This window comes from Schistocerca americana, chromosome 4 (assembly GCF_021461395.2).
Source record: "Schistocerca americana isolate TAMUIC-IGC-003095 chromosome 4, iqSchAmer2.1, whole genome shotgun sequence".
NCBI lineage: Eukaryota > Metazoa > Arthropoda > Insecta > Orthoptera > Acrididae > Schistocerca > Schistocerca americana.
The window spans coordinates 26,486,412-26,512,451 of record NC_060122.1 but is presented as its reverse complement, the minus strand read 5'-3'; the positions used below and the strand labels follow the sequence as shown (position 1 = coordinate 26,512,451).

General features: G+C 39.5%; 1 protein-coding gene across 1 annotated transcript in view; it reads right to left on the bottom strand.

Annotated features, from left to right (window-relative positions):
• Positions 1-26,040, bottom strand: part of LOC124612899 (vitellogenin receptor-like) — a 232,698-nt gene that overhangs the window by 32,604 nt on the left and 174,054 nt on the right. The window contains exons 25-31 of the mRNA XM_047141363.1: positions 22,164-22,286; positions 19,544-19,786; positions 18,943-19,098; positions 7,168-7,319; positions 6,690-6,781; positions 4,583-4,820; positions 3,108-3,285 (exon numbers count right to left, since the gene is read on the bottom strand). Coding sequence (XP_046997319.1) covers positions 3,108-3,285; positions 4,583-4,820; positions 6,690-6,781; positions 7,168-7,319; positions 18,943-19,098; positions 19,544-19,786; positions 22,164-22,286 — 1,182 coding nt within the window. The remainder of the gene's footprint in view (positions 1-3,107; positions 3,286-4,582; positions 4,821-6,689; positions 6,782-7,167; positions 7,320-18,942; positions 19,099-19,543; positions 19,787-22,163; positions 22,287-26,040) is intronic.

Below are 26,040 nucleotides of genomic sequence, written 5' to 3'. Positions count from 1 at the left end.
ACAACAAATTGTTACCTTTTATTAGGAAATTTGAGGCAGTGAATGAAAGGATATCTCACATTACGATTCAATGCAAATATAAGACTTTAAATGTTATAAATTGCCATGCTCCAACAGAGGATAAAGAGGACAATATTAAAGAAGAATTTTACAACAAATTGGAACAGGTATATGATACATTCTCGAAAAATTCAATTAAAATAATTCTAGGAGATTTCAATGCCAAGTTAGGACATGAAAATCATTATAAACCTACAATTGGACCTCATAGTCTACATCAGCAGAGTAATGAAAACGGAACAAAACTTATTAGCTTTGCCACTTCCAAAAACATGTTGATCAAAAGTACATATTTTGCACATAAAGATATACATAAACAAACATGGGCTTCAAGAGATGGCATCACAAAAAATCAAATTGATCATGTGTTAATCGAAAAACAACATCATAAATGCATACATGATATCAGAAGTCAAAGGGGAGCAGACTGTGATTCGGATCACTTTCTTGTAAAAGCCAAGTTCAAGATCTCACTCTCAAGACATAAATGGTCTAAATTAAATGGTGTTCCTAGGTTTAATACAATGAAACTGAAAAACCCAAACATTCTCAACCAGTACATTAGAGAATTAGAAACACACAAACCTGAAGTGGAAAGTAAAATTAACAATGATGATACTAATCAAGCCTGGAACGCTCTGAAAGAAAATATCACACGAGCAACTACCTCAGTTTTGGGACATTTTACTACAACTAAGAACCCCTGGTTTGATGCCGAGTGCTCGAACGCTATCGAAGATAGAAAATTAGCAAGGGAAAAATTCCTACAAAAACCAATAACACAAAACAAACTTATTTTTGAAGAGAAACAGAAACTTGCCAGGAAACTCATTAGGAAAAAGAAAAGGGATTTTATGAATTACAAATTAAAAAGAGCTGAGAATGACCGTACCACAGACTCCAGAGGATTTTTCAAGAGCATAAATATGTTCAAAAGTGGGAATATAAAAAATTATGGACAGTTCATAACAGACCCAGATGGCTCCTTGCTAACAGAAAGAAGTGACATTGCTAACAGATGGAAGGAATATTTTAATGAGTTACTAAATGCTCCAACTATAAGCGTCTCTCAGGAAGATGACAATGAATATCTTACTGCTGACCCATCGGACGAAGAGCCCAGCTTAGCAGAAATTAAAGAAAGCATCAAGAAGCTGAAGAGACATAAAGCTCCTGGAAGTGATGGTATAGACACAGATATATGGAAGCTCAGTAAATTTCCTTTTGTAAACTGCTTACACAAAATCATCACCAACATCTGGAAGCAGGAACAGGTCCCACATGATTGGAAAGAAGTAGTTGTGTGCCCTATATACAAGAAGGGGGACCCAACAAATTGTTCAAACTACAGAGGAATTGCGTTACTAAACACAACATATAAAATTCTGACAAATATACTGTTAGCAAGGATAAGCCCTTACGTTGAAGACTCCCTAGATGATGCCCAATGTGGATTTAGACCTAACAGATCGACTATTGACAATATATATGTCCTAAGGATGTTGGGTGAAAAGAAATATGAATTCAATCAAAATGTACATATGCTTTTCATTGATTTTAAAAAAGCTTTTGACAGTATCAACAGGGAATATTTATGGAAGTGCATGAGGCAGATTGGCATCCCTAACAAATTGATAAATTTAATAAAATCTTGCACTTTAAACTCAAAATACAAAATAAAAGTAGCTAGCAAACTTTCTGAAGACTTTGAGGTTAAAACTGGAGTCAAACAAGGGGATTCACTCTCACCAGTTCTTTTTAACATAGTAATCAATAGAATAATCCAAAAAGTAAAGCTACTACAAATTGGAGCACAACTGGAAAGCAAAATTAACATTGTAGCATACGCTGATGACATTGCATTATTATCTGACAGTGAGAATGATTTGAAGCTTCTTACAGCACAATTAATTAAAGCCACAAATGGCACAGGCCTCCAGCTGAATACAGACAAAACAATGTACTTTATCTTATCCCGCTATCCATCAAATAATAATGTACTGCAAATTAATAACACAGCTTTCACAAAGACAAATGAATTTAATTACCTTGGTACAATAGTAACCTCTGACAACTCCATAAAAATTGAAATAGAATCACGAATTCAGAAGGCTAACAAATGCTACTATAGTCTCTTGACAGTTTTCAAAAGCAAGTTAATTTCTAGGAACACCAAACTACAAGTATACAAATCATTGATTATACCAGTACTCACCTATGGATCTGAAACCTGGACTCTCACAAAAAAAGAGGAAAACAGATTAAGAGTATTTGAACGAAAAATTTTGAGAAAAATATTTGGACCCATAAGAGATAGGATCAGTGATGAATGGAGATTGCTAAATAACAATGAAATTTACAAATTGTATAAAGACTCCGATATAGTGGCCAAAATTAAAGCCAAAAGACTGAAATGGATAGGGCATGTCATCAGAGCACCACCAAACAGGACCATCAAGAAAGTGACTGAAGAGATTCCCACCGGAAGACGACCTCTTGGACGCCCACGCATGAGATACTTGGACAATATTCAAGACGATCTCAGAAAACTAGGACATGACAGACAGTGGCAAATTACTTGTAAAGACAGAGCAAAGTGGTTCAACATTGTCCATTCTGCAGCAAAAAGCCTTCATGGATTGTAATGCTTAATAATAATAATAATAATAATGATACAAAGCTTGCTTTTTAATTCACTTTGCTAAATTTATCTGGCATAAACACATATTACTGAGTAGAATCAAACAACAGTACGTCCAAGATGGAATGAAAATACTTTAAGGATATATTGCTATTCATCATCACAGAAGCCATTGATCTCTTATTTTTCACTGTATCTGTCCACGACTATTATTTCTCGATGTAGTGAGTAGCAATATAGCATTTCCCTATTGTTAATATTATTAAACAGTATGATAGTATTGTAAACACAGTAAACAAATTACATTTTCAATTTGATTGTATCTCATTAACATATACCAACTTCTTCCATATCCCCATGGTTCTGCTCCCAAATATGATCAAAATGCACACACCCTTGTACTCACCAGCTCTCTGCCGTGACTGCTGCAAGACGGTCAGGTAGTCTCCATCATAGACATTTATGTGGATGCTCCGACACCTCTTTACCTTTGCGAACAGCTTGCATTTCATCACAAAGCCCGAATGCTCTGGCAGCCAGTAGAGCTCATCCTCAAACAGCACCAGCCTTTTGGGTCTCTTTACCTGTGGAATAACGAAGGGTTGAAAAAGCCAAGTACGCATATGCTTCAGTAATGAACTGAGGAAATTTAAGATTTCATGTAAATATCAACCGAAATGGGAATAAGTACTTTAACTTTAATACCAGTCAGGGATTAGGCCTTAAGCTTATCTGTGACTACAGTCTGTAATGCAGTACAAGGAGACATCTACGATTGTGGGATGTGCGATCAGCAAGTTATCAATTCCTTCAGCCATTGTCAGACAAATCCTGGTGATGGTACTGTTACTGCATTTGAACAGCTTATCTGGCCTCAGGGCTGAGTGAATTCTGGTGCCAACATCTGTACCTCAGAAAGGTACCGGGAATTGAACCCGAGTCCTTTTGCACCCGAAGCAGCAGCTAACCATGTGGCTACAGAGGTTTCTGGGAATAGGATCTGTGATGGTTTGCTGAACCAACAATATTGCTGTTTGTCATATAAATGAAACATTTACCTCTGGTCTCTCACCTGCTGGTAATGGCCATTGAATGAGTACGTATAAGTACACTGTATCTACTAGACCGTGTTCTTTGCCAACCAGGCAATTAGACGAAGTTCTGACAATGTGGATATTTGATTTGAGCAATTAGTATCAGTTAAGGTTAACAATAGCAACCAAGTCTTAAGAATTCTTCGTATGTGTGATTACAGTAACAATAGTGTGTCGCAAGTCATCTTTTAATGCATAGTGCTTATGTGTTGTGTTGTGTTGTGTTTTAGATGAAGGCCCAAGTGTAATTTTGTACCTGGGCAACAGCACGAGATCAGCCATCTTAAAAAGTAATGGAATTCTCCCTAAACGAAGACAATACAGGCATCTCATGAGTAAAAGAGTTTGGGAAGGTAGCTTTAAATTCTTATAGCTTTACAATAAATTATGCAGACCTGAACATTACATCATGTATGTTCTTTTTTGACAATTATTTCCCAAAAGTGAGTTGAAAGCAATGCAATACGAAATACAGTGTAGTTTAGGTGTATATTGTGAATAAATTTTCGGTTTCCAGCCAGTAACACTTAAGTTATGTGTGGGCTTTCAAACGTAACATGCAAACGATTTGGCGAAAAAACTAGTGGATTCCAGAAGAAACACATCTTGGATTATCTCAGTTTTTGATTAACCATTCAGACTAGTCAACATTAACCTGGATGATGTGGAACTCTCAGTAAAATACTATAAAGCTGTACTGGCCTGTGACTGCCAGTCCCCAACGTGCCAGACTATACACTACTTGTATGAAATGTCCAGTGTCTAGTGTAAGAGGTCGGAATCTGACCTCCGATGTGAACTCTGCTGTCCTCTCTTTGCCGTCATATGTCGCTGACTCTACAACCTGGAAGGAGGTGTCCGTCCAGTAGATGGTGCGCCGCACCGTGTCCAGAGCCAGGCCACTCAGCAAACCAAGGCCCGACTGCACCAGAACTGTCCTGCTGCCTCCGGCAAGGTCTGCCCTCCTAATGCTGCCAGCCACTCCATTTTTTATCAAAGTGCTCATTTCTGTCCAAAACAGATATCTGGAACAGTGAACACAGGAAAATTGAGTACTTCTGTTGTGGCACCTGTAAGGGGTCGACATACCTTATCCAATGATAAAAATTTTTTACCCTGCACAAGTTGATGTTAGGCAAAATCTGTTGTCAAGCACCACTAGCACTAGGAGTAAGAGTCAGGGAGTTCAAGTTTTGAGCCAGTCATGTCCAGGATTTGTGTCTTACTTGTCGCATTTGCATCAACTTAACCGGCCATATGTTGCAGTGAGGATTGTGTGTGTTCACCATTGTTATAACATGTGCTGAAATATCAAGCATTCTGACAAGACGAGATTAACTGTAATTAGAAGGGTGACACAAAAGTAGTATCTACCTATTATTGTGTCTAAATGAAACACGTAAGTCAAAGGCATAACATTTTGGCATTTGTTATTGCAAATGCTTTACGACTCTGTGAGTATTGCTGACCATCTGGATTCCGATTACAAATGACTCCTGAAGCTGCTAAATCCAATTAGCTCTTATTAAGCCATGGTCACATCAAAATTGAAGCAAGGCTGCTATTTCGGTCAACAATGATCCATGTCATTAAAATTAAGTTTTTCACATTGCAATCCTCAAATGTGAAGGACATTTTCATCAGGCTGCTATTTCATGAAGTTATTTGTTAGATTTGAGGTTTGCCCACTGGTAGGTTTATCTGTAGATGAAACACCGAACATAATAAAGTTCACCTCATCTCCACCGAAAAGTTATTTCTCAAAAACAGTGTCTGAATGATGAACATTTTTGGGTACCCATCCAGGAAGGAAGGTGCGACTATAAGAAGTGGGGGTGATGCTGTCGGGGGGGAGGGGGGGGGGAGAGGGAGGGGGGGAGAGAGAGAGAGAGAGAGAGAGAGAGAGAGAGAGAGAGTACTGAGAGTGACAACTAAATATTTACCTTGTGTGAAACCAGATGTCTTACAGCAAGTCACATTTTATTGTTACACCTCACATGTTCACAAATCCAGCACTGATAGCTCACAACTGCTTTCAAACTCATTACTTATCTATTTGTAATGGGACATTATGTAGATTGGGAAAAAGCAAAAAGAATGAATACAAACCCACTTCTCCCACTGTGGTGATAGAAATGTGACCTAGACTAACATTTTTGCCATTTTAAATGTGCTGTGTGTTTCCTACTATCTTTCACTAATTGCATTGAAAGTTGTATTGTATAATGCTCTTTTATAATACTCTTTTTTTGACAAATTTAACTATTGCAGTAATCATACACAAATCTACATGTTAAGGAGAACTGCATCCCAACAAGATACTGATACCAAAAATAGTACAATGTTCTGAAAACCCTCCACTACATCATATACTTGAGAATTAGAATGAAACAATAGAAAATCCAGGATGGAATAATAACAATATTACGAAAAGGGTAGGATGTTACGATATGGCACAGATGTTGACACACACACACACACACACACACACACACACACACACACACACACACACACACACACACAAAAAAAAAACCTCTGGCTGCTGGAATAAGACATAAGTCTGTCTCCAACGAATGGGCCAAAATCATTTCTGCACGTAGGTGGATCTCAAGAACGGCCAGCTAGGGTAAAAAAAAATGATCCCACTAAAGATAGGACAAATTGTAGAGAATAAAGCACACTTCATATAAGATGGCTAACAACACTAACTATTCACCTGAAGTTAAGGTACAGGAAAGTTAACTACTTTTCCTAATGGAGAACTGAGACTGAAGTAATGTTTTGTTACCAGTATGAAAGTCAACAAATTTTTTATTTCTTGATCTTACTCTTGATTTTACACAAATTGTGAGACCTTACAGCACATTTACTATTTCTTCTTGTATACTCACCCAGCAAGTGGATCTACTGCAATGTTGCCAATCTTACTGCCACGTTCGGCCGTCACCACAACAGCACAGAGCTTCTCAGTCAGGTGGCACACCTGTGGAAGGGAAAAAACACTGGTCAGAAACCAGTCCTGGTCTACATTGTTACTGAAACTACTTGTCATCTGACTCATTTCACACAGTGCTGCAGTGTCTTCACATTGGCTGTTGCCTGCACCTCTCAACGCTTTTGTGAAAGTGGGCTGCAGTTGCAGTGGAGACCACTGAACTGAAAGGAGTTAAATGAGCCGACAGAAATGCTACAGAATTATGCATGCCCACTGCACTACTTATTAACTGCAAGTGAAGCGATGCTTTGACATGACACTTGATGGCAGCCTAATGGTGGGTGCTTGAATTTTAGAACTACTGCGAGGTGTTGAATCAACTGACAAGCAGTTTTAACCAAATTGAGCATCAGTTCCATCCCCCTTGCACTCACCTGTATGTCACTTTGCCCAACAGGCACATCATTCACATAGTAGATGTTCTTTGTGATCCAGTCTATTGCCACCTCTGTTGGGTTACCTACCCCTTCCACGTACGTCCTGTTGTGGGTCTTCAGTGACTGGCAGTAAATTGTTGCCGTTTCCCCTGAAAAGTAAGGAGTTTTAGTGCTCTTTCACACTATTTTAAACCTTTCATTAAGTTTCTCTCAGTAATGAAATAATGTTTATTGCGAGGAATCAGACAGTTTACATAATGACTACAACAATGTGCAACATCAAGTGTGATCAGTTAAAATTAAGTAGTGGTGAATCAGTGGTACTCGTGTAAGTTTAAGAACATTTAAATTTTGTCACATTTTGGACTGTATCGTTATATCTACAAATACTTTATCAATTGCTGGATAATTTATTGAAGGGAAGGGTAGGTGCAGAAATACTGTCAGAAAGTATTAAACAATGGAAGAAAGTATCAATATCTGTTTATAATATTCAGTCTGACAGCTTACAACTTAACAGGAAATTCAGACTCTACAGTCCCACATGTTAAGGAGGGAGCATTTTATATAAAAATGTCACACTAACTACATGTTTCAAAAAACATCTAAGGGAAAATACTGTTTTAGAAGGAGTCAATGTTTTTACTGCATTAAATGTTTCTGGAGTATAGACAAATATGCCAGTTTCAATAAAGTTATGAGGTTTAATACCACTTGACGGAAAATGGTGGGTTATAGTCCTAAATGACTGAAGATGATTGTTTTTATTCATACTCAAGCTTTGGACAGCATATTGCCAGATAAATTGTTTTGTTAATTGCAGGTAATTTAAGGTCAAAATGTAATGCCATTGTTGAAGATATCTGGACCTAAATAGTGGTGATAAGACTACCAATCTGAGAATTTATGTATGAAGTATATTAAACACTGGTGTTGAAAGAAGAAATACTGGACAGTGTATCAGAATTTAGAAGTATTTCAGCTTCATTTCAGCCTTCAGCCTGAAGACACTGCAAAAGAGAAGTCTGCTAGCAAGACCATCATGGTCATCTGGAACTCAATAGCTGGACTGCATAGTCAACTTTATGAAGTTTATGACAATAAAATATACTGTCAATGGGACAGCGTCAACAAACTCTCCATTTTGGCTCATGCCCATGACCAGGAACGAGAGATTTACATTCCAGTCTTAATTTTTAGGCTTTAATTTGCTTATGTTTATTTCACGCACTAGTGCTGTACCTCAAAATTTCTGGTTTCAATAAGCAGACTTCATGACAAATTTTATATATCTTACAGTTACATATTGCTTGGATGTTTCTCTACAGCCTTGAGAAGTCAGTCACTAATAGGTTTGAGGTTTCTAACAGTCCCAACATGACAGAACATGAGATTGAAGTCCTTTAAGGAATTCTATTAGCAGACCAGGCAGCCTCAAACAATGTGAACTGGAACTTAAATTAGCAGGAGCCCACCCCAGCTTCAAAATCACATGTACATTAAACAACCCAATGCATATGAGCTGTTAACTGAATATAATACAAATATTAGAAAGAGAGCAGTTCATATTTACAATGTTGTTTGATACATACTGACACAGTAATCAACTGTTTGTGAAAATGATGGCAATCACCACCACATGAAGAGAGTTGGGGGGGGGGGGGGCGGGAGGGGGGGAGGAAGGTGTGTGTGTGTGTGTGTGTGTGTGTGTGTGTGTGTGTGTGTGTCTTTGTCCTGTACATGTGGGAAATATGAGATGGCAAATTTACGATTCAATCAGCTCTTTTTGGAGGTGGTAGCCCGCAGGTATAGCCATCACTAGAGATGGGCAGTCCACTCCTGAATTCAACCTAAGAGCTGGATCCTTCCTTTTAAGGACTGGATGATCGACGATTCGAAAAAAGGGAATGATAGCTTATCATCTGATCTGAAATGTGTGTCTGGCGGCAGCAATGAGCACACGAAAATTCTGTGGTAGGCCGCTTGCAACGGCACCCCACGCCACATCCTGAAGAAAACATTTCCCGAGCTACAAAAATTGTGCTATAGACCATGTGCACATATTGATTTGCATATCTTACTAATATGTGATGCCTTATAACAGAAAATAAAGAAAGATCAGTTATTCAGGACGCTGCATTAATGTAGAAAACATTTTCAGATTAATATTTTTGTTCTTGATTTGTAAAGAAAATCTCAAATTTCAGAAGCCCAATAAATGTTTATATACTTTTCAGTGAGCTATTACTTCTTATCCTTTGACATATCGTCACACTCAGAATGTGTTGTCAGCGACCGCATAAGCTGCAGACCGCAGCCATGACAACGTGAGAGCGTATCCCGACACGACCGAGGCAGCACTCCCCTCCTGAGGCTCGGCCCTCCACACAACTCTCAGCAGCCAGACCACAAGCTGCCTTGCTAGCTTAGTGCTCCCCACCACTCACTGATCGGATCTCGAGCAGCCTCACCAGCTCACTACTCCCCATCACTCTCACAGATCTGATCACAATGTGGCTCACTAGCTCCATGCTCCCCACCATAACTACAGATCGGATTGCAAGGTAGCTCTGCAGACCACACGGCGACACGTTCTCTGTGCTCTCGGCACAGTGATTCAGCTTGCTGCTTGCTTGCTCGACAGAGTCTCAGCGCCCAAGTTTGGCTCTAGCAGATACTGTTCTTTACAAAAATAACGGTATGTGTATTACACAATTATTTTAACATATATGATAGCGCTTTTACACAGGTTGTCTCAGGAGAAATGAACAATACTTAGGCAAATGACAGGTATGATCATTTGATACAAAGAAACTACATATGGACATATGGCCTATTCCAACCGGTTCCCAAGACAATACATTTAATGTTGCTTTTGTACATTTTTCTTTAATAACTAAATCCACAACTTCTAGCAAAAACATGTCACAGTACAAAACTAAACTACTTTAAAATCCCTATAAAAGAGTCCTATTCATTTTTCTTTAGTTTGCAAGAAGGAAGTGAGAGAATTCTGAAAATCTCAGGTGATGCATACACACTGAGGCATAGGTAGCTTTTCTAAGGAAATTTGAGGTAGTTTTCCGACTTCATAGACCGTGTGTCCGATATCAAATAATTTGTCTCAACTTCGTCAACACTACAGTGGTGCTCTGTGAACAATAGCTGTGTACTGATTAATAAAATAAATAAGAGTGTACACTAAGTATGTTCTATCTAGGAAACCATTCAGATTAGGGCATTTGTCCATATGGAGTTTTTCACTTTGAATGACCATTTGTGTTATATCCCTGAATATTGAGCAGTCTTCCTGGGACACCTTGTATGTTTAATTTTTTTTATTTATTCATTTAATCTGAACAGGTCAATGCCTTTAGGATCCTCCCTAAATCAGACAAGAGGTTTATACATAATTACAAAACTAATCAGTTACTTAAAACATCATAATATTTTTAATGTGTGTCTTCTCTCTCTGTGCACATATTAGGCATTTGCCTGTTTCACCGTCTTGGTTGAAATTGCTTGTATTCCTCATTCTTCCTAAATATCTTCTGTCCACTGGGTAACAATCATCATTAATTTTGATAGGCTATCGTCTTCCATTCTTGTCACATAGTCCTTTCAGTTGTTTCCGTATTCTTTTATACGCACATTTGAGCGTTTCATTATTAGTTCTTTTCTGATGTTTGCATTCATTCTCCTGTGAGACAGAATGCAGCCAGCTACTATTCTTAGTAAGCACATCTCCAATGCTTGTATTCTTCATTCATTTCCTTTTGTTGCAATCCATGACTCACCTCCACATGTTGTAGTCAGCACACCCATTGTCCTATAGAAATCGGCTACAGTTTCCTTTCTTGCTTCAGTTCTGAGCGCTCTACTGATTGTTCCATTAATTTAATTGATCTCTCTATCTACTTCTGTGTGTCCATTTCTGTTATGAATAATATAGTATTTTCTAAGAAGTTGAACGAGTTTACTCTTTCTGTTTTCAAATCATCATTATTTTGCCGATAATTATCTGCTGGCCCCTAAAAGCCATAACTTTAATTTTCTGTGAAGATACTAACAGACTGTATAACTTAGATGTTATGGATACAATATGAACAGCTCTTTGCAGCATGTTCTCACTATTACCAATCACAATTTGATCAGCAGCAAACAGATAATTCCTTTGGCTGAAGTAGAAAATATTAATTTACTTGTCACTTGCTTCAGCATGTCGTCAACATAAATATAAAAAAGAATTGAACACAAACTGCATCCTTCTCTTACTCTCAAGTTTGGCCCAATCATTGATTTTCCATTTCCGGCACTGGAGATTTTTCTTCCTCCGTACATGCTTTTAGTTACCTTTATAACATACAAAAGGTGTTCCTGTTTTGTTCATTATCAGCCACAGTTTTTCTATATTTATCGAAAACCTTTACATTGTCTATGAATAGTAAATGTGTCTTCCCACTGAACTCTGTGTTACTCAATGATTTCTTTAATAGTGAACGTATTGTCTGTGCATCCTAAAACACTTTTGCTCTTATAACAGAATATTTTCATTAATTACTGCTCGTCTCAGTGTTGCTGTTACAGACTATAATTAATACCGTAAGTTTAGCAGAGAAATGCTCTTTTAGTTTTTGCAATTACTTTCATCTACTCTCTCGTAATTGGATAATATTGTACCTAATTTCCATTCATCTGAGATTTTCTTATTTCTCCAACATCTGTTAATATAATTGAAAGATCTGGATATCAGTGTGAGAGACTTATGTTTAATCAGTTCTCTGTTTTTCTATTTATCACTAAACACTGTGTGTCTTCTAATGTTTTCATTTCTGTTCTATCTACTATTATCTCTTCCTCATCTTCATGCCAATCATTTCTGTCCAGATTTTTATTTATGTTGTTTTATTTGCACAATATGTAGTAATGAAATTAAATCAAATTGAAAATGATTTGACAGAAGATCTGAATTTATCCAATGCAATTTAGAATAATAGTACTGCTTAAGAACTAACAGCAATGGTGGTAGCTATACTATTGCTAAAAATATTAACAACAGTAGATGACAGTAAAAAGTATTTGGGAAATGAGGAATGTCTGGTATGGTAATTAACTGTAAAGGGATATTGGGTGCGTTGAGGCAAACATTTTTGTTAGTTTAATAAATATGTCACTATGTTTTGAAGCTGGGTTTTGTTATTCGGTTCTCTGATATCTGGAGGGAGAGTTGGGTTCCTCGTACTGAAAAGGACTTGCATAAGATGGCCGAGTAGTAGTGCTCGAGACAGAGGCTTTCGATCTGATGAGAACAAATGTTTATGCTGTGTTGTTCAGGCAGAGCTTCAGGGTCTAGGGAGCAGCAGTTATGATGAGCAGTAGTGGGTCAACAATAAGCTTTATCATCTGGACTGCAATGCCGTCCTATAGTAAATGCTTATCTGACAGATTTTTCGACGAGGTTGTCAGATCAAGACAATTTTTCACGACAAACTGCCATTTACCACTGTGAAATTATCAGTAAGTTATTTTTTGCTTATGGTTCAATGACGTTTATCACTAAAATCAAGTTCTAGTTTAGTTCCTTGGTTGGGACAATGGGATCAGCTGCAGCTTCTATTTTGCCTGTACTTCCCTAAATCAAAGTTTCCCTGTAGAACATCTGGTCTGTATGTTTTAGATTATGGTATTGACACACCTCAGTTATCTTTCCTCTCAGACTGATTGACTCTTTTCTTTCTCCCTGTAACGAATTTTATTTTTGAGAGTAGCTGTAAGTACAATGTGCAGCGTCCGAGATTCGTGCTCTGTTAGCTCCTCTGCTGGCCAAGATTCAGGTTTTCCCTCAAGGTTTAGGTCTTTGGGGGAACATATTTTTTGTGTAATCTATTTAGTTTGTACTTTTTTCTTTCATGTCTAGGAGTGACATAGAAGTCATCTCCCAAATTATCTATTGTGCCTGTGCTGCAGAAACAGGTACAATGATATATGTCAAGTCTCTGTGTGTAGTCAATTACAGTTTACTGCTTGGATATTTTAAACGCACAATATTCCATATCGCTCAGATAAATGTTCAATCACTTTCAACTCATTCCCATGAACTACGCCATATATTTCAAAATATCGATATCCGTGTACTACTTTTAACGAACTTGGACACCTGGTTCAAGCGAAGTGTGCTCTCCATTTCTGTAAATATACAGGGTGTTACAAAAAGGTACGGCCAAACTTTCGGGAAAAATTCCTCACACACAAATAAAGGAAAGATGTTATGTGGACATGTGTCCGGAAACGCTTAATTTCCATGTTGGAGCTCATTTTAGTTTCGTCCACTTATGCTCAATGGAGCACGTTATCATGATTTCATACGGGATACTCTACCTGTGCTGCTAGAACATGTGCCTTTACAAGTACGACACAACATGTGGTTCATGCACGACGGAGCTCCTGCACATTTCAGTCGAAGTGTTCGTACGCTTCTCAGCAACAGATTCGGTGACCGATGGATTGGTAGAGGCGGACCAATTCCATGGCCTCCACGCTCTCCTGACCTCAACCCTCTTGACTTTCATTTATGGGGGCATTTGAAAGCTCTTGTCTACGAATCCCCGGTACCCCTCTACCAAATGTAGAGACTCTTTGTGCTCGTATTGTGGACGGCTGTGATACAATACGCCATTCTCCAGTGCTGCATCAGCGCATCAGGGATTCCGTGCTACGGTGGGTGGATGCATGTATCCTCGATAACGGAGGACATTTTGAACATTTCCTGTAACAAAGTGTTTGAAGTCACGCTGGTACGTTCTGTTGCTATGTGTTTGCATTACATGATTAATGTGATTTGAAGAGAAGTAATAAAATGAGTTCTAACATGGAAAGTAAGTGTTTCCAGACATGTCCACATAACATATTTTCTTTCTTTGTGTGTGAGGAATGTTTCCTGAAAGTTTGGCCGTACCTTTTTGTAACACCCTGTATACTGCACCATAAGACAACAGAGGTTAAAGACGAGGAGGTGGTGTAGTGACATACAAATGCTGTATTGCCCATGCTTCTCAAATCCAGAAGTCATGAAGACAAATAAGTCAAATATATGTTCATAAATATCAAGTCTCTTAAGAAAATGTGCCTAATCAGCACACTCTACACATCTCTGACAGGAGGGGGGACAGCCTCTTTCAAAACTGACTCTTAAAAATTTGACTTGACATAGAAGCATACAAATAATGCTAGTAGCACTAATATAAATACTCTGCCCCTTCACTGTGAAATTAAAGTGTGTATTTTTTTTCTTCAGATGCAACTCTAAATCAGCTTGCACCTACCCATAATGCAGTTTACATTTACAATCGTTTACATCTATTTGCCGCGAAATCCACAAAAAAGTAATTCATAGCTGGGATATCAGCTCACACCATCATATTCATTTCTACGAGCGTTTCAGGCCTTCTCGTATATGGTACAAACTTTACCATTGTGGGTCTAGAATTTGCAGATCATACAGGGTGTATACGTGAACAAGGAAAAAAAAAGTTCCCAGATTTCCCGATTGAAAATACACTTTCTCCCGGGTGAAAATACACTTTCTCCGTGTTAAGTGACAGTATACTTTTCCTCGGCACTGTAAAACTTATCAATCCTTAGAATGTTTATGGTTTTCTACACAGACTTAGAATTTGATGGCACTTTAGAAAACAAAACCCAGGGGGGGAAAAAAAAAAAAAAAAAAAGAAAAAGAAGAAAAAAAAAAAAAACACGTTTTGGAAGGATCTTTGATGTGCAGCAATATGTACACTGCATGTCTTTGTTTTACAGAGGTATAAATTCGAATGCCACCGAACACTGCATGTTACTTTCTGAAGCAATGAAATCCGGATTGCGACGTGCTTTTGTAAGCCAGTCATAGCTCATGTCACATGATCTCGGCACAGGACACTTAATGTAGTCAACCAATAGCAAGATCACTAAGTAGCGCGAACACACAAAAAGAAAAGTTAATGGTTTAAATTAATATACATAGTTTTGCTAGAAGAAAAACAAAGCTTTCACAAATAATATTGGTCTCTAAGATTAATAAGCTGCAAGAGATGCTAAGCTTCCACATATAATTCAGATCATTTTGCATGTGTTACACTTTAAGATACGTCACACAAATGTGCCAGTAAAATTTGTAATAAGTGTCGGAACTTCTGGGCTCGAAATTCTTTTAGATGGTTGTCCTCAAAGAGTTTATTTTTTAAATGAGAGTCAAACGCTCAGCGATTTAAGAAATTCATTGTACATTCTCTAACATAGTTCCTCTTGTGTGAAAGGAAATTTACTTTGAAAGTAACTCTTTTCGAATCATCATTTGCAATATTTTCCCGTGACCTGTTTGAAATTGGTTCGTTTCAGCAGTTGCCAGAGCGCGCCAGATAAGAGGTGTCATTGCGCCTGCGCAGCTACGATGATGCAGGAAGCTCGCATGTTTTTATGTGTAAAACATTAAAAGATCTTGCATTATGTCGTAAAAGAAAAAAGACATCATAGGATACTTCAAGAGCATCGGAATTTCGTGAACTATACTAAAATGCATAAAGCGGCTTAAAGTGCACAATCGTATGTCCAGATTCGGATGTAAATTTTCTTGAGTACCAGTACTGTATTATCTCATGTTTGGTTCTTTATTATGGCATAATGCCATACAAGCTAGAAGGTGGAAAACGTGCACTTGAATGCAGCGAACAGTTCGAACTAGCCAACAGTGTGAAATTAAACACTTCATTTCAAATAAATTGACTGCCTCAGTGCAAAATATTAATAAAAGCCAAATCTCTTTAGCAAATCGAGAAAAATAACTTCATTGTTCTGCAAGGTGATTAATGGTTGACTGTCAGAAAGGTGGATATAAAACCTGAAACTAACAACATATTTTAGCCTTCCGTAATTATGCGAGCGTATTTTAATTTATTTGGTAGCTCCCAGCCACAGAAATTCTGTTTTGTTTTCATTTAATGTGAGAGCAATAAACAAAGAGGAAGCAGCAAAATCACTAAACATAAGCACAGGTCACGTGGAGACTACTCACCTCCCCCCTACAACTCAGACTGCTCTGTGCATCAGCACCAGATCTACGATATTTCCGAACCGGAGCAATTTAGATAGTGGCGCCCAGCCACACATCTGTAGCCAGAAGCGGGAGAAGGTATTACACATAGGCAATTCAACTGCGCATGCGTAAGAGCCTGCCCACAACTGCTCAAATGAATCAGATGTGAACAGCTGTCATGTCACGCTCATCGGAGGCAATCTGTTGTTAGGAAGCACTGCATATTCTTCGTAAAGCCTTTGACACACTTTGGTTGGCAGACAATTGTATGAGCACTGTGTTTTGTTGTTGTATATGGTGCATTTCCTTTGCGACTTAAGTTTTATTTTCATTTTTTTTCTCTCGTTCATGTTTTTTGCTGCAGCATTATCCTGCAGAAGCGGGATACAGTAATATCCTTCGTTAAAGTATTTGTTCTTACCAGTCAAAATCACAAAAATTTAACTGTTAACTAAGAGAAGGAAAAGTTCCTGGAATTCTAAAAAATTTCCCGGTTTTCTCCCAGATCTCCCGGGTCGTATACACCCTTTCATAGCATACTACATCCCACTCCGTAACTTCTGATTATAGACAGTGCTGCACGTATCGTCAGGTTCTGAACCGAGTCGTGATTTATTTCTTTCATCACACCCTTACTTCCAACTGCTTTCCATTTACAACAAATAACTAAATCTGTTAGTGTTATAAAGCCACTCACACTAAAAAGTATGGCATTAGATTCACAGCTTTTAAAAATGATTTGCAGAGGATACCATCCTTTCTCTAATTGAAGATGCAGAGTTTAAAAAACTTTGTACATATGATTTGCCCAAATTATAATTTACCAAGCCAACAAACACTGTCAGACAATCTGATGCCCGGTTTGTATCACAAATTATTTGATAAAATTAAAAGTGACTTTGCCACAACACAGGCATTTTGCCTTAGGTCTGATGGGTGGGCAAGTGTAAACAACATTAGTTCCTATGCACTCACTATACATTTCATAGACCATAAGAGTGAACTGATGTCATACCTTTTAGAGTGCTTACAATTCAAAGACAGACACACTGCAGAGAACATCTCAAACGGGTGAAGTCTGTTACCGCCAAATACAATGAAGTTTTAAAATCACTGCCATAGTAACAGACAATGCGTCAAATATGAAATTAGCTGCAAATCTTCTGCAAATCACACCTTACTTAAAAAGATAGAGACTGGGAGATAATGTTACAGGCTTCACAGATTTTGAAAGTTTTCGATGAGGTAACCAAAGAAGTACACTCAGAGGAAACACGCTCACTTTCAATGATGAAAAATCTTGCCGAGATCAATGGAATGCCAACTAAAATCTTTTAAAGAGAAAATAAACAGCCCTCAATAAAGAGTGTCATTGGTTGAAAATTTGCTTAAAGAGTTATCAGAGCAACCAACTGATTAGGCAATATTATTAGATCCCAGATTCAAAAGGCAAGGATTTTCAGATGAGAAAACATTCCAGGATTGCTACACAAAAGTTATTGCACAAATGAAAGTGCTGGTTGTTCAACGAACAAACACTGCCAATACCTCAACCAGTTACTACCGTAAGGTGTGAGACTACTTCAGGAGTAGTTTGATGAAACTATTCATCAGTTCCAAGCAAGTTACCACTCAAAGTGTGGCAATTGTCGAATTGGACAAATATTTAGCTGAGGGATATTTGCCTAGAAACATTGACCCCTTAAACTAGTGTGAAACAAGAAAACTGCTGTACCCAACCATGTATCAATTGGTCCTAAAAGTACTATGTATCACAACAACGTAAGTGCCCTGTGAATGAATCTTTTCAAAAGTAGGACAAATATGCACGAAGAAGAGAAACAGATTCACTTCAACTAAAATAGGTAAAATTTTATTTATAAATCACAATATTGATTAATTTTTCTGTTTTAGTTACATATATAGTAACACTGATTGTAAATTATGACTACAGACATACTTGCACCCGACTAACTCCACGCCAATATTTGGAGATGGAGGTCCCAGGAAGAAGACCAATTGGGTGGCCTAGGAAGAGATGGACAGATCTCTAGAGGAGAAGAGTAACGCAAGATTTAGAGGAGAGGGAAAAGCTATACCAGGACAGAAACCAATGGAGGCATATCATTCACCAAGTTCCTATCTGGCTTGCTGGAAGGAAAGCCTGATGATGAGGTACTTTAATTACAGCTATACTATAATTTTTGAATTTTATTTTTCCAATAAAAGTATGAAAATACAACAAGAATTGGTCTTCACTCTTAAAAAATCTTTCCCCTTTATAAAAAATATTTATGATTTTGTTGTAATATTTTTAATTTTTAAAGCAGACGAAGTTTAAAACTTTCCTACCTGAAAACTGCTAGGGACATAATGCAAAATTATTACTCCCTTCATACGTTCTTTCAAAATAGGACCAAATTGGGTAAAAATACAGGTTTAATGACCTTAATAAAAAGGTGACATGCCTTCGTTTTATTTATTTTTGTGAGTGAAGAGCCTGAAAATGAACTAGTCGATTCCAGTGAATGAGCAGTTGTGATCCAATCTGAGGGAGGAGGGGGGGAGTTTTGCATATCTCTAGTCATCACACCAATGATTTGATGCTTAAAATTGCAATTCCCTGTGTATCAACAACAAACTTCTCCCATCTGAACCACCAGGAAACAGTTTGGGGGAAAACTCACGAGTGCTCCAGCAGATGGCGTACTCCCTGGCATCGACATCCAGACCTGTGACCCTCAGGAACTGGTGCTTGTGCAACACATCCACGCTGGCCAGAGACTGCGACACCTTCCTAATCTGGCCCCCTCCCGTCACCAACACATACTCCATGATGGGCCCTGCAGCACAGACAGATACCATCAGCTGGCCTCATGTTTGGGAGACGTTACTGCACTATGCACAGAGCTACTTTTCTGAGTAATTACAAATATTGTTGTGCATACCAGAAGCGAGCCTGTTACACTTGGCAATAACAGAATGGATTCTGTTCTCTTAAACATTTGTTTTGTAATATCCAAGTAGAATTATTGTGTGTAACGGATGGACAGTATTTATCCTATTCTCACTTTTCAGTGCTAAAGCTTATACTCTATTAGAAACAAACTCTTCTAACAAACCAATTTCAAGGCTCAAACATAGTATTTAATATCACAATGAAAATTTATTTAACACACCTAATGCAAGTCACTAGCAAATGTATTGAATTGTGGATCTCATCTTTCTGCATGAAAGAATCTCTCGTTAACTTTTGCACCTGCAACATGTAGAAATCAACTCACACACCTGTTGCCTTGCAGGACACCTTATCCAGGCGGAGCATGAAGCCAGCAACACAGCTACAGGAGAAGCTACCCGGGCTGTTGTTGCAGACCTGTGAGCAGACTGGGGGCCGAACTCGGCACTCGTCCACGTCGTGGCAGCTCTTTCCGTCCTGCCCGAGCTCGTAGCCAGCCGTGCAGTAACAGTGTGGGCCTGCCGGGGTCGCCCGACACTCCCCATCGCACGGGTGCCCCACACAAGCCTTGCCTGCAATGCGATTAACTTAACGAGTGGCCCCGAACCAATTTTGTTACAACTGTACGGAAGGCAACTGATTGCTAGGGGCAGTACAAGTGAAGAGTTACAATAAATACATCTGAGTAAACTTCAGATATGCTGACTGCAGTGTAATACATCTTTCATTAAAGATTTAAATTTGTGACAGACCAACAAGGAATCCATATCACCTGTATCTTTGGTGCATACCTCCACTTGGTTATCAGAGTATGCCTCCAAAGCTAACACACTGATTTTTCCTACAAATTCCATACAATGGTACAGAATGTTCTGTTATCAAAATGTGTGGGAACAGAAGGTGTCTTTTTAGAAGACTGCCACTGTCACTGTTTAAAACAGAAACATTAAGAAAATAAACAAGGAATGCTTTATCAGCCAAACACATTAGCAAGTGACTAGTACTACCAATTCAGAAACAACTACATGCCAGGATCGTATGGAAATCTGCACTGAAAAACCTTGCAAAACTAAAATGTTACAAAAGTAGTTTCAGTAGATAATGGAGAGACTAAAGAATCAACCATACATGCTTCTAATCAATTAGTCGAACATCAACAGTACCCACAAACAGCAGCAAAACAACAAAAATTTCAGCATCAAGCAATAAGTTACATATAACTTATGATCATTTAGCTTAGTACACATAAAGAGTGCTTAGATGTATACAGTTCAAAGTAAATTATACTACAAGCACGAATTCACAGTAAATGCAGGACCACAAAATTATCATTTGCAGGATAGCTGACTGGGGATACCAGCCACTGCTGACATGATTCTGTGTCAACCACATGCCAGTTCACAGTGTGATCTGTTCACATTTTTGAGACTTTTAAACGGAATCAAAATGACAGTATATTACACAGAGTGCCACTCATGTCAACTGTTTACTGTGACAGTGTTTGTGGTAACGTTGAACATTACAGAAATGCATTTCATGTATGGTAGTGCTGCTGGTAATGCACAGGAGGCTGCAAACATACAAAGAAGCTTACCCTGCCTAAGGGCAGCCTGATCGTAATGTTTACAAGGACCCATTAACACATGAAACAGCTTTGCATATGCCGCAGGGTGTAAAGGTCTGCACAAACTACAGCTGTGCTTGAAGATGTGGTGCTGGAAACAGCCTAACAGTCCTGGTATCTGAACAAGGACACATGCCACACCAATTCCTGGAAGGAACCAGTGTTTGGAAAACAAAGCACCACAATGCAATGCACCTGTAACACCTCCACATTTGTCGTCTTAGTGAGGAAGCCTCGTCAGACTAAAAACATGCCAGTGGGTATCACAAGCAGTAGGCAACCATATGTTTCACAATTTTATTTACAGATGAAGCAGGGTTCATTCTATTGTATGCAATTGCCACAATTCTTGTGTTTGGAGTTATCTGTGCTCCAACCCACATGCTGTGCACAAGTCTCTGCATCAGTTATTTCTCACTGAATGTAATTTATTCGGCTGTACATGTTGCCAAATAAACTATTTGCAGAATTACCTTCAGTTTTTGTGGCATCTTTCAGGATGGCTCGAGTTGTTCTCTTACAGCAGTGCCAGAAGATGTGGTACATGCATTGAGCACAGGTAAAATTTGTTGCGATGATGAGACATCTAAGGCACTGTGGGAAAGGAGAACCTGCTGTGGCCTCCAAAATCACCTGATCTGAATCCCATGGACTTCTGCATTTGCAGATACCTTAAAGGTGTAGTTTATCCATTCTAGTTAACACAGTTGAATTGAGACACATACTTCTCAATGCCTGTCACTAATTTTAAAACTATCCAGGCACGTTTGAAAGGATTTGAAACCCTGACCAGTACAACTCTGCAACTGTATACAAACGTAACACTTTGGATACCATCTTTAACTATGAGTACAGTCATGGAACCTTTGTTCTTTCATAACACCTGCATTTGTACCAAAATAACTTAATATTGTACAGCATTATTACCTTTCCCTAACTGGGATAACAGAATAAGGTCAGTTGTGACTGATAACCACAAGGTCAGCATTACCTCTCAGATTATTTAAAGGCCTTAGTTTGTTGAGACTGTTTCTAATATTGTGTGCTTTTAGTTGTGTGGGTATGACAGTTATTATACAACCTGCATGAGCTACAATTAATCTATTGAGACTAACAAAGGGGGAAAATATTTAGGCAAATACTGTAACTGCCTCTCCGTAGATAATATTATTACATTCAGTTTTTTCACTGTGAATGAAATATAGCTGGCACTGAAGTTAGATGTGGCACCAACTTTTTGAAATAAAGTTATTTCAGATTTACCATCAATCGAAACCATGGAAGACACGACTACACTTATCATTTCAGTTACAGATGTTACACACCACATTTGCCGCCTTCGTCACTGCCATCTTCACAGTCTCTGTTGCCATCACAAAGCTGTTCTAACTCTACACATTTGCCAGCGTCACATTCAAATCCTTTGCACACAGCTTTTTCTTCTTCCCCTGAAGAAAAAATGCAAGTTTAAGTTCACTTGTCAAAGAAAATAGCACAAAATATTTTTACAGAGGCTGAATAATCTTAGATGTTACCTCCGACAATTGTCATTGGTGATTTAATGTAATGCCTATAGTGCCAAGGCCAGTGGCCAATATGTTAGTAGTAACTAAGCTGAAAACACTGAAACAGGTAAACTACTCACATATCAAGTGCATCTTTAATACAGTGGTATCACCTTACATTTTATTTTATGGTGCAAAAACAACTAGGGTCATACACACCTATATCGAAACACAGGACAACCGGGAGGGGGGGAGGAATTTAATTGAAAACGACTACACATTATACACAAGCCACAGAATTTTGGGTTTGTTTTGCTTTAGGGCCCAAAAAACAACTGGGGTCATATGCACCCGAGTCGAAACTATAGAGCACGAAGACAGAGAAGAGTTAAAAAACCAACTTTACATCAGTCCCAACTGACATAATAGAACACAGTTAAAAATAGGCACAAGGAAAAAGGGCTACAAAAGACACCATGCATAAATCGAGGTCCAAAATTAAAAATTAAATGACCTTTGCCATATTGCTTTGGTGGATAAAAAATAAAAATCGATCGACAGCGCACGTGTCATTTGCTAAAACAGCCGATAACTCATATGGCAAACCCAAGCGGGAATGTAAACAGTGAAAAAAAATGAGCATTCCATCAGGAAGTGGCAGACAGTTAGAACTTGGGCACAATGTGTACAAAGTGATGGGGTAGCACCACTTATCAAATGATTATGGCTAAAATCCAGTGCGCAATACACAGCCTAGTTAAAACGTCGTCGTCTTGGCGGGAGGCCAAGAGGTGGTCATCCAAGCCACTGGGGAAGGCTTAATAAGCCAGAGCTTAATCCCAAACATTGCACCACTGGTTCCACCAAGAGTGAGCAAGTGAAAGTTTTCCTGGACCCACTTCACTAAGGGAGGGGCAGTGTACAGTGCACATGGACTTTGGAGGGCACTGAGTGAGTCTGAGCAGAGGACAATTGAAAAGGCTGTGTCACCGGCTGTACTCCATCCTCCATGGCATGATGCAAGTTGAAGAACGCTGCTGTAAATACTGAGCAGTATGCCGGAAGCCGATATCGAAAGACACAAGTGCCAATGACGAAAGCACACCTGACCCCACGGTCAGAGACCCATTTGTGTATACAAAGGTACTACTGGTAAGTTCCATGTGAAGGTTGTGAAATTGAAGGCAACAGAATAGTGTCCTTAGGAAGTGAATGAAGGCCAAGGTTAACATGAGCCACTTCACAGAGCCAAAGTGGTGAATGGTTCACACCCACTAGGACAGTTGCAGGCAGTGTGAAGTTAAGCCACTGTAGCAAGTGTCGAAAGCAGAACCCAGGAGGTAACAGAGAAGAGGGACGTACTCGATTCTGGTGATCAAAGGAAGCATCTAAGAAAGAGGCATCTAAGAAAGAGGCATAGAATGGGTGGCCACGCGTGGCAGATAAACGGCATGCATACCTGCTGAGGACAAAGTCACAGCGGTAGGACAGTAGAAGTATAGCAGCTTCAGCATACAGACTCAATCGAGCTAGTGTAAAAGGCGCCCATGGCCGGACGGATGCCATGATGGCGGATATTGTTGAGGCGTTGTAAGAGGGATGGACGTGCAAATGCTTAAACAATGCACACAGTGAAGTTTTGAATGGACAAGGGACCGGTACAAACGGAGGAAGACGGTTTGATCAGCACCCCAGGAAGTACCATTGAGGACCCGTAGGACACTGAGGAACCGAATACAGCAGGGTGCCAGGTAAGACACATGGGAGGACCAAGATAGTTTCCACTCTAGCAGGCACAAGATGTAAAGAAGGTGGGAGAAACCACTTGCATCGCCAGAAATTCATACAGACAGTTTTGTCAGTGGAGAAGCGAAGTCAATGCCCCATGTGTAAAGACGATCAAGACATCACTGAAGACACTGCTCAGTGAGATAGGTCTGTGGAGAACTGCAATAGATGGCAAAATCGTCCACAAAAAAAGGAGCCAGAGATGCCCAGTGGGAGACAGGCCGTTGCAGGGTTAATGGCGGTAGCAAAGACGATGACACTCAGACTGTAACCCTGAGGCTCTCCATTTTCCTGGATAAAGGTGTCCACAACAAGGCAGAACCCACACATGCCTTGAAAAGTCGGTCTTTTAAAAATCCTGGAAGGAAACAGGGCAGCCAGCCACAGAAGCCCCACATGTAAAGAGTACAGAGGATATCAATTCCACAGCAGCTGTCTTAAGCCCTTCTCCAAATTGAAAAACATGGCCAGTCTGGGATTTATGCAGAGAACTATTCATGACATGGATGGACAAAGTAACAAGATGGTCAACTGCAGAATGCCACACTGTGCTTTTGTCAGTAAGTTGTGAGACTTAAGCCACCATACCAGCTGGGCATGAATTATATGTTCCATCACCTTTCAAACACAGCTGGTAAGAGATGGGGCGGTAACTAGAAGGAAGGTTTTTGTCCTTAGGCATGAGTATGGTGGTGGCTTTACGCCGGCGTCCGGGAAATGTGCCCTCTGCCTAGATGCAGTTGTATGTGTTAAGCAACAAGTGCTTGCCCTCAAGAGAAAGGTGCTGCAACATGTGAATGTGGATGACATCTGACCCTGGGGTAGAGGATTGGGATGAACTGAGAGCATAATCTAGCTCCCTCATAGTGAGGGCAGCATTGTAGGAAAAAAAAAAAAAAAAGGAGGAAGGCAGGGTGATAGTGGGAGGAGCTCGAAACTTCTGCAAAATGGTGGCCCAAGGTGTTGGAGATGGCAATAGGGTCCATGATGACAGTGTCTGCTACTGTCAGGCCGGAAATTGCGGAATGGTTCTTGGTCCCAGATAGCTATCGGAAGTTGGCCCACATGACAGAGGAAGGGATGGAACTGTTAAAAGAACTAGTGAATGAAATCTGGCTAGCTCTTTTGCTGTCCGGACACAACTACATTTTGCACACACCTGTTTATAATGAATGCAGTTTGCCATCGTAGTATGGCAGTTAAATATGCGGAGAGCACGTCTCTGTGCACGAATTGTGTCGCGGCATGCCTCAGTCCATCAAGGGACTGGGAAACTATGTGGTAAAGAGGAAGCACAAGGAATGGAACGTTCCGCAGCAGTAAGGGTAACATTTGTGAGATATTCCACCTGGTCATCACAACTGGGGAAATCTTGTTCTTCAGAGGTCGTCAGGGAGGAGTAAAGATCCCAGTCAGCGTAAGCTGCCATTTGGTCGTGCCCTGTTACGGCAGAGGAGGTTAAGTTGGTTAAGAAGGTCAGCAAAGAGGGCATCTCTCTGACAGGCCGTGGGAGAACCCCAAAGGGTATGATGTGCATTAAAGTCAGCCCAATACGCTGAAGGAAGTCTGCCCTGGTGACATAGAATGATGGAGGGACGTAAATGGTAAGAGGGAAAATGTCAGGTATGGAAGGAAAATGTGAACTGCAACATCTTGAAGATGGGTAGTCAGATGGGTTGACTACGAATATTATCCCGTATGAGGAGCAAGACACCCCCATGAGATGAAATGCTGACCTCAGGGGGAAGGTCAAAACGTATCGATAAGAAAGGTGAAGGCTTAAAGTAGTAGTGAGGGCGCAATTTCGTTTCCTGAAGGTAAAGTACAAGGGGACACTGTGCGATGCTAAAAGCAACCATAAATCCTCTGTGGGACCGAAGACCACAAACATTCCATTGGAGGGGAGTCA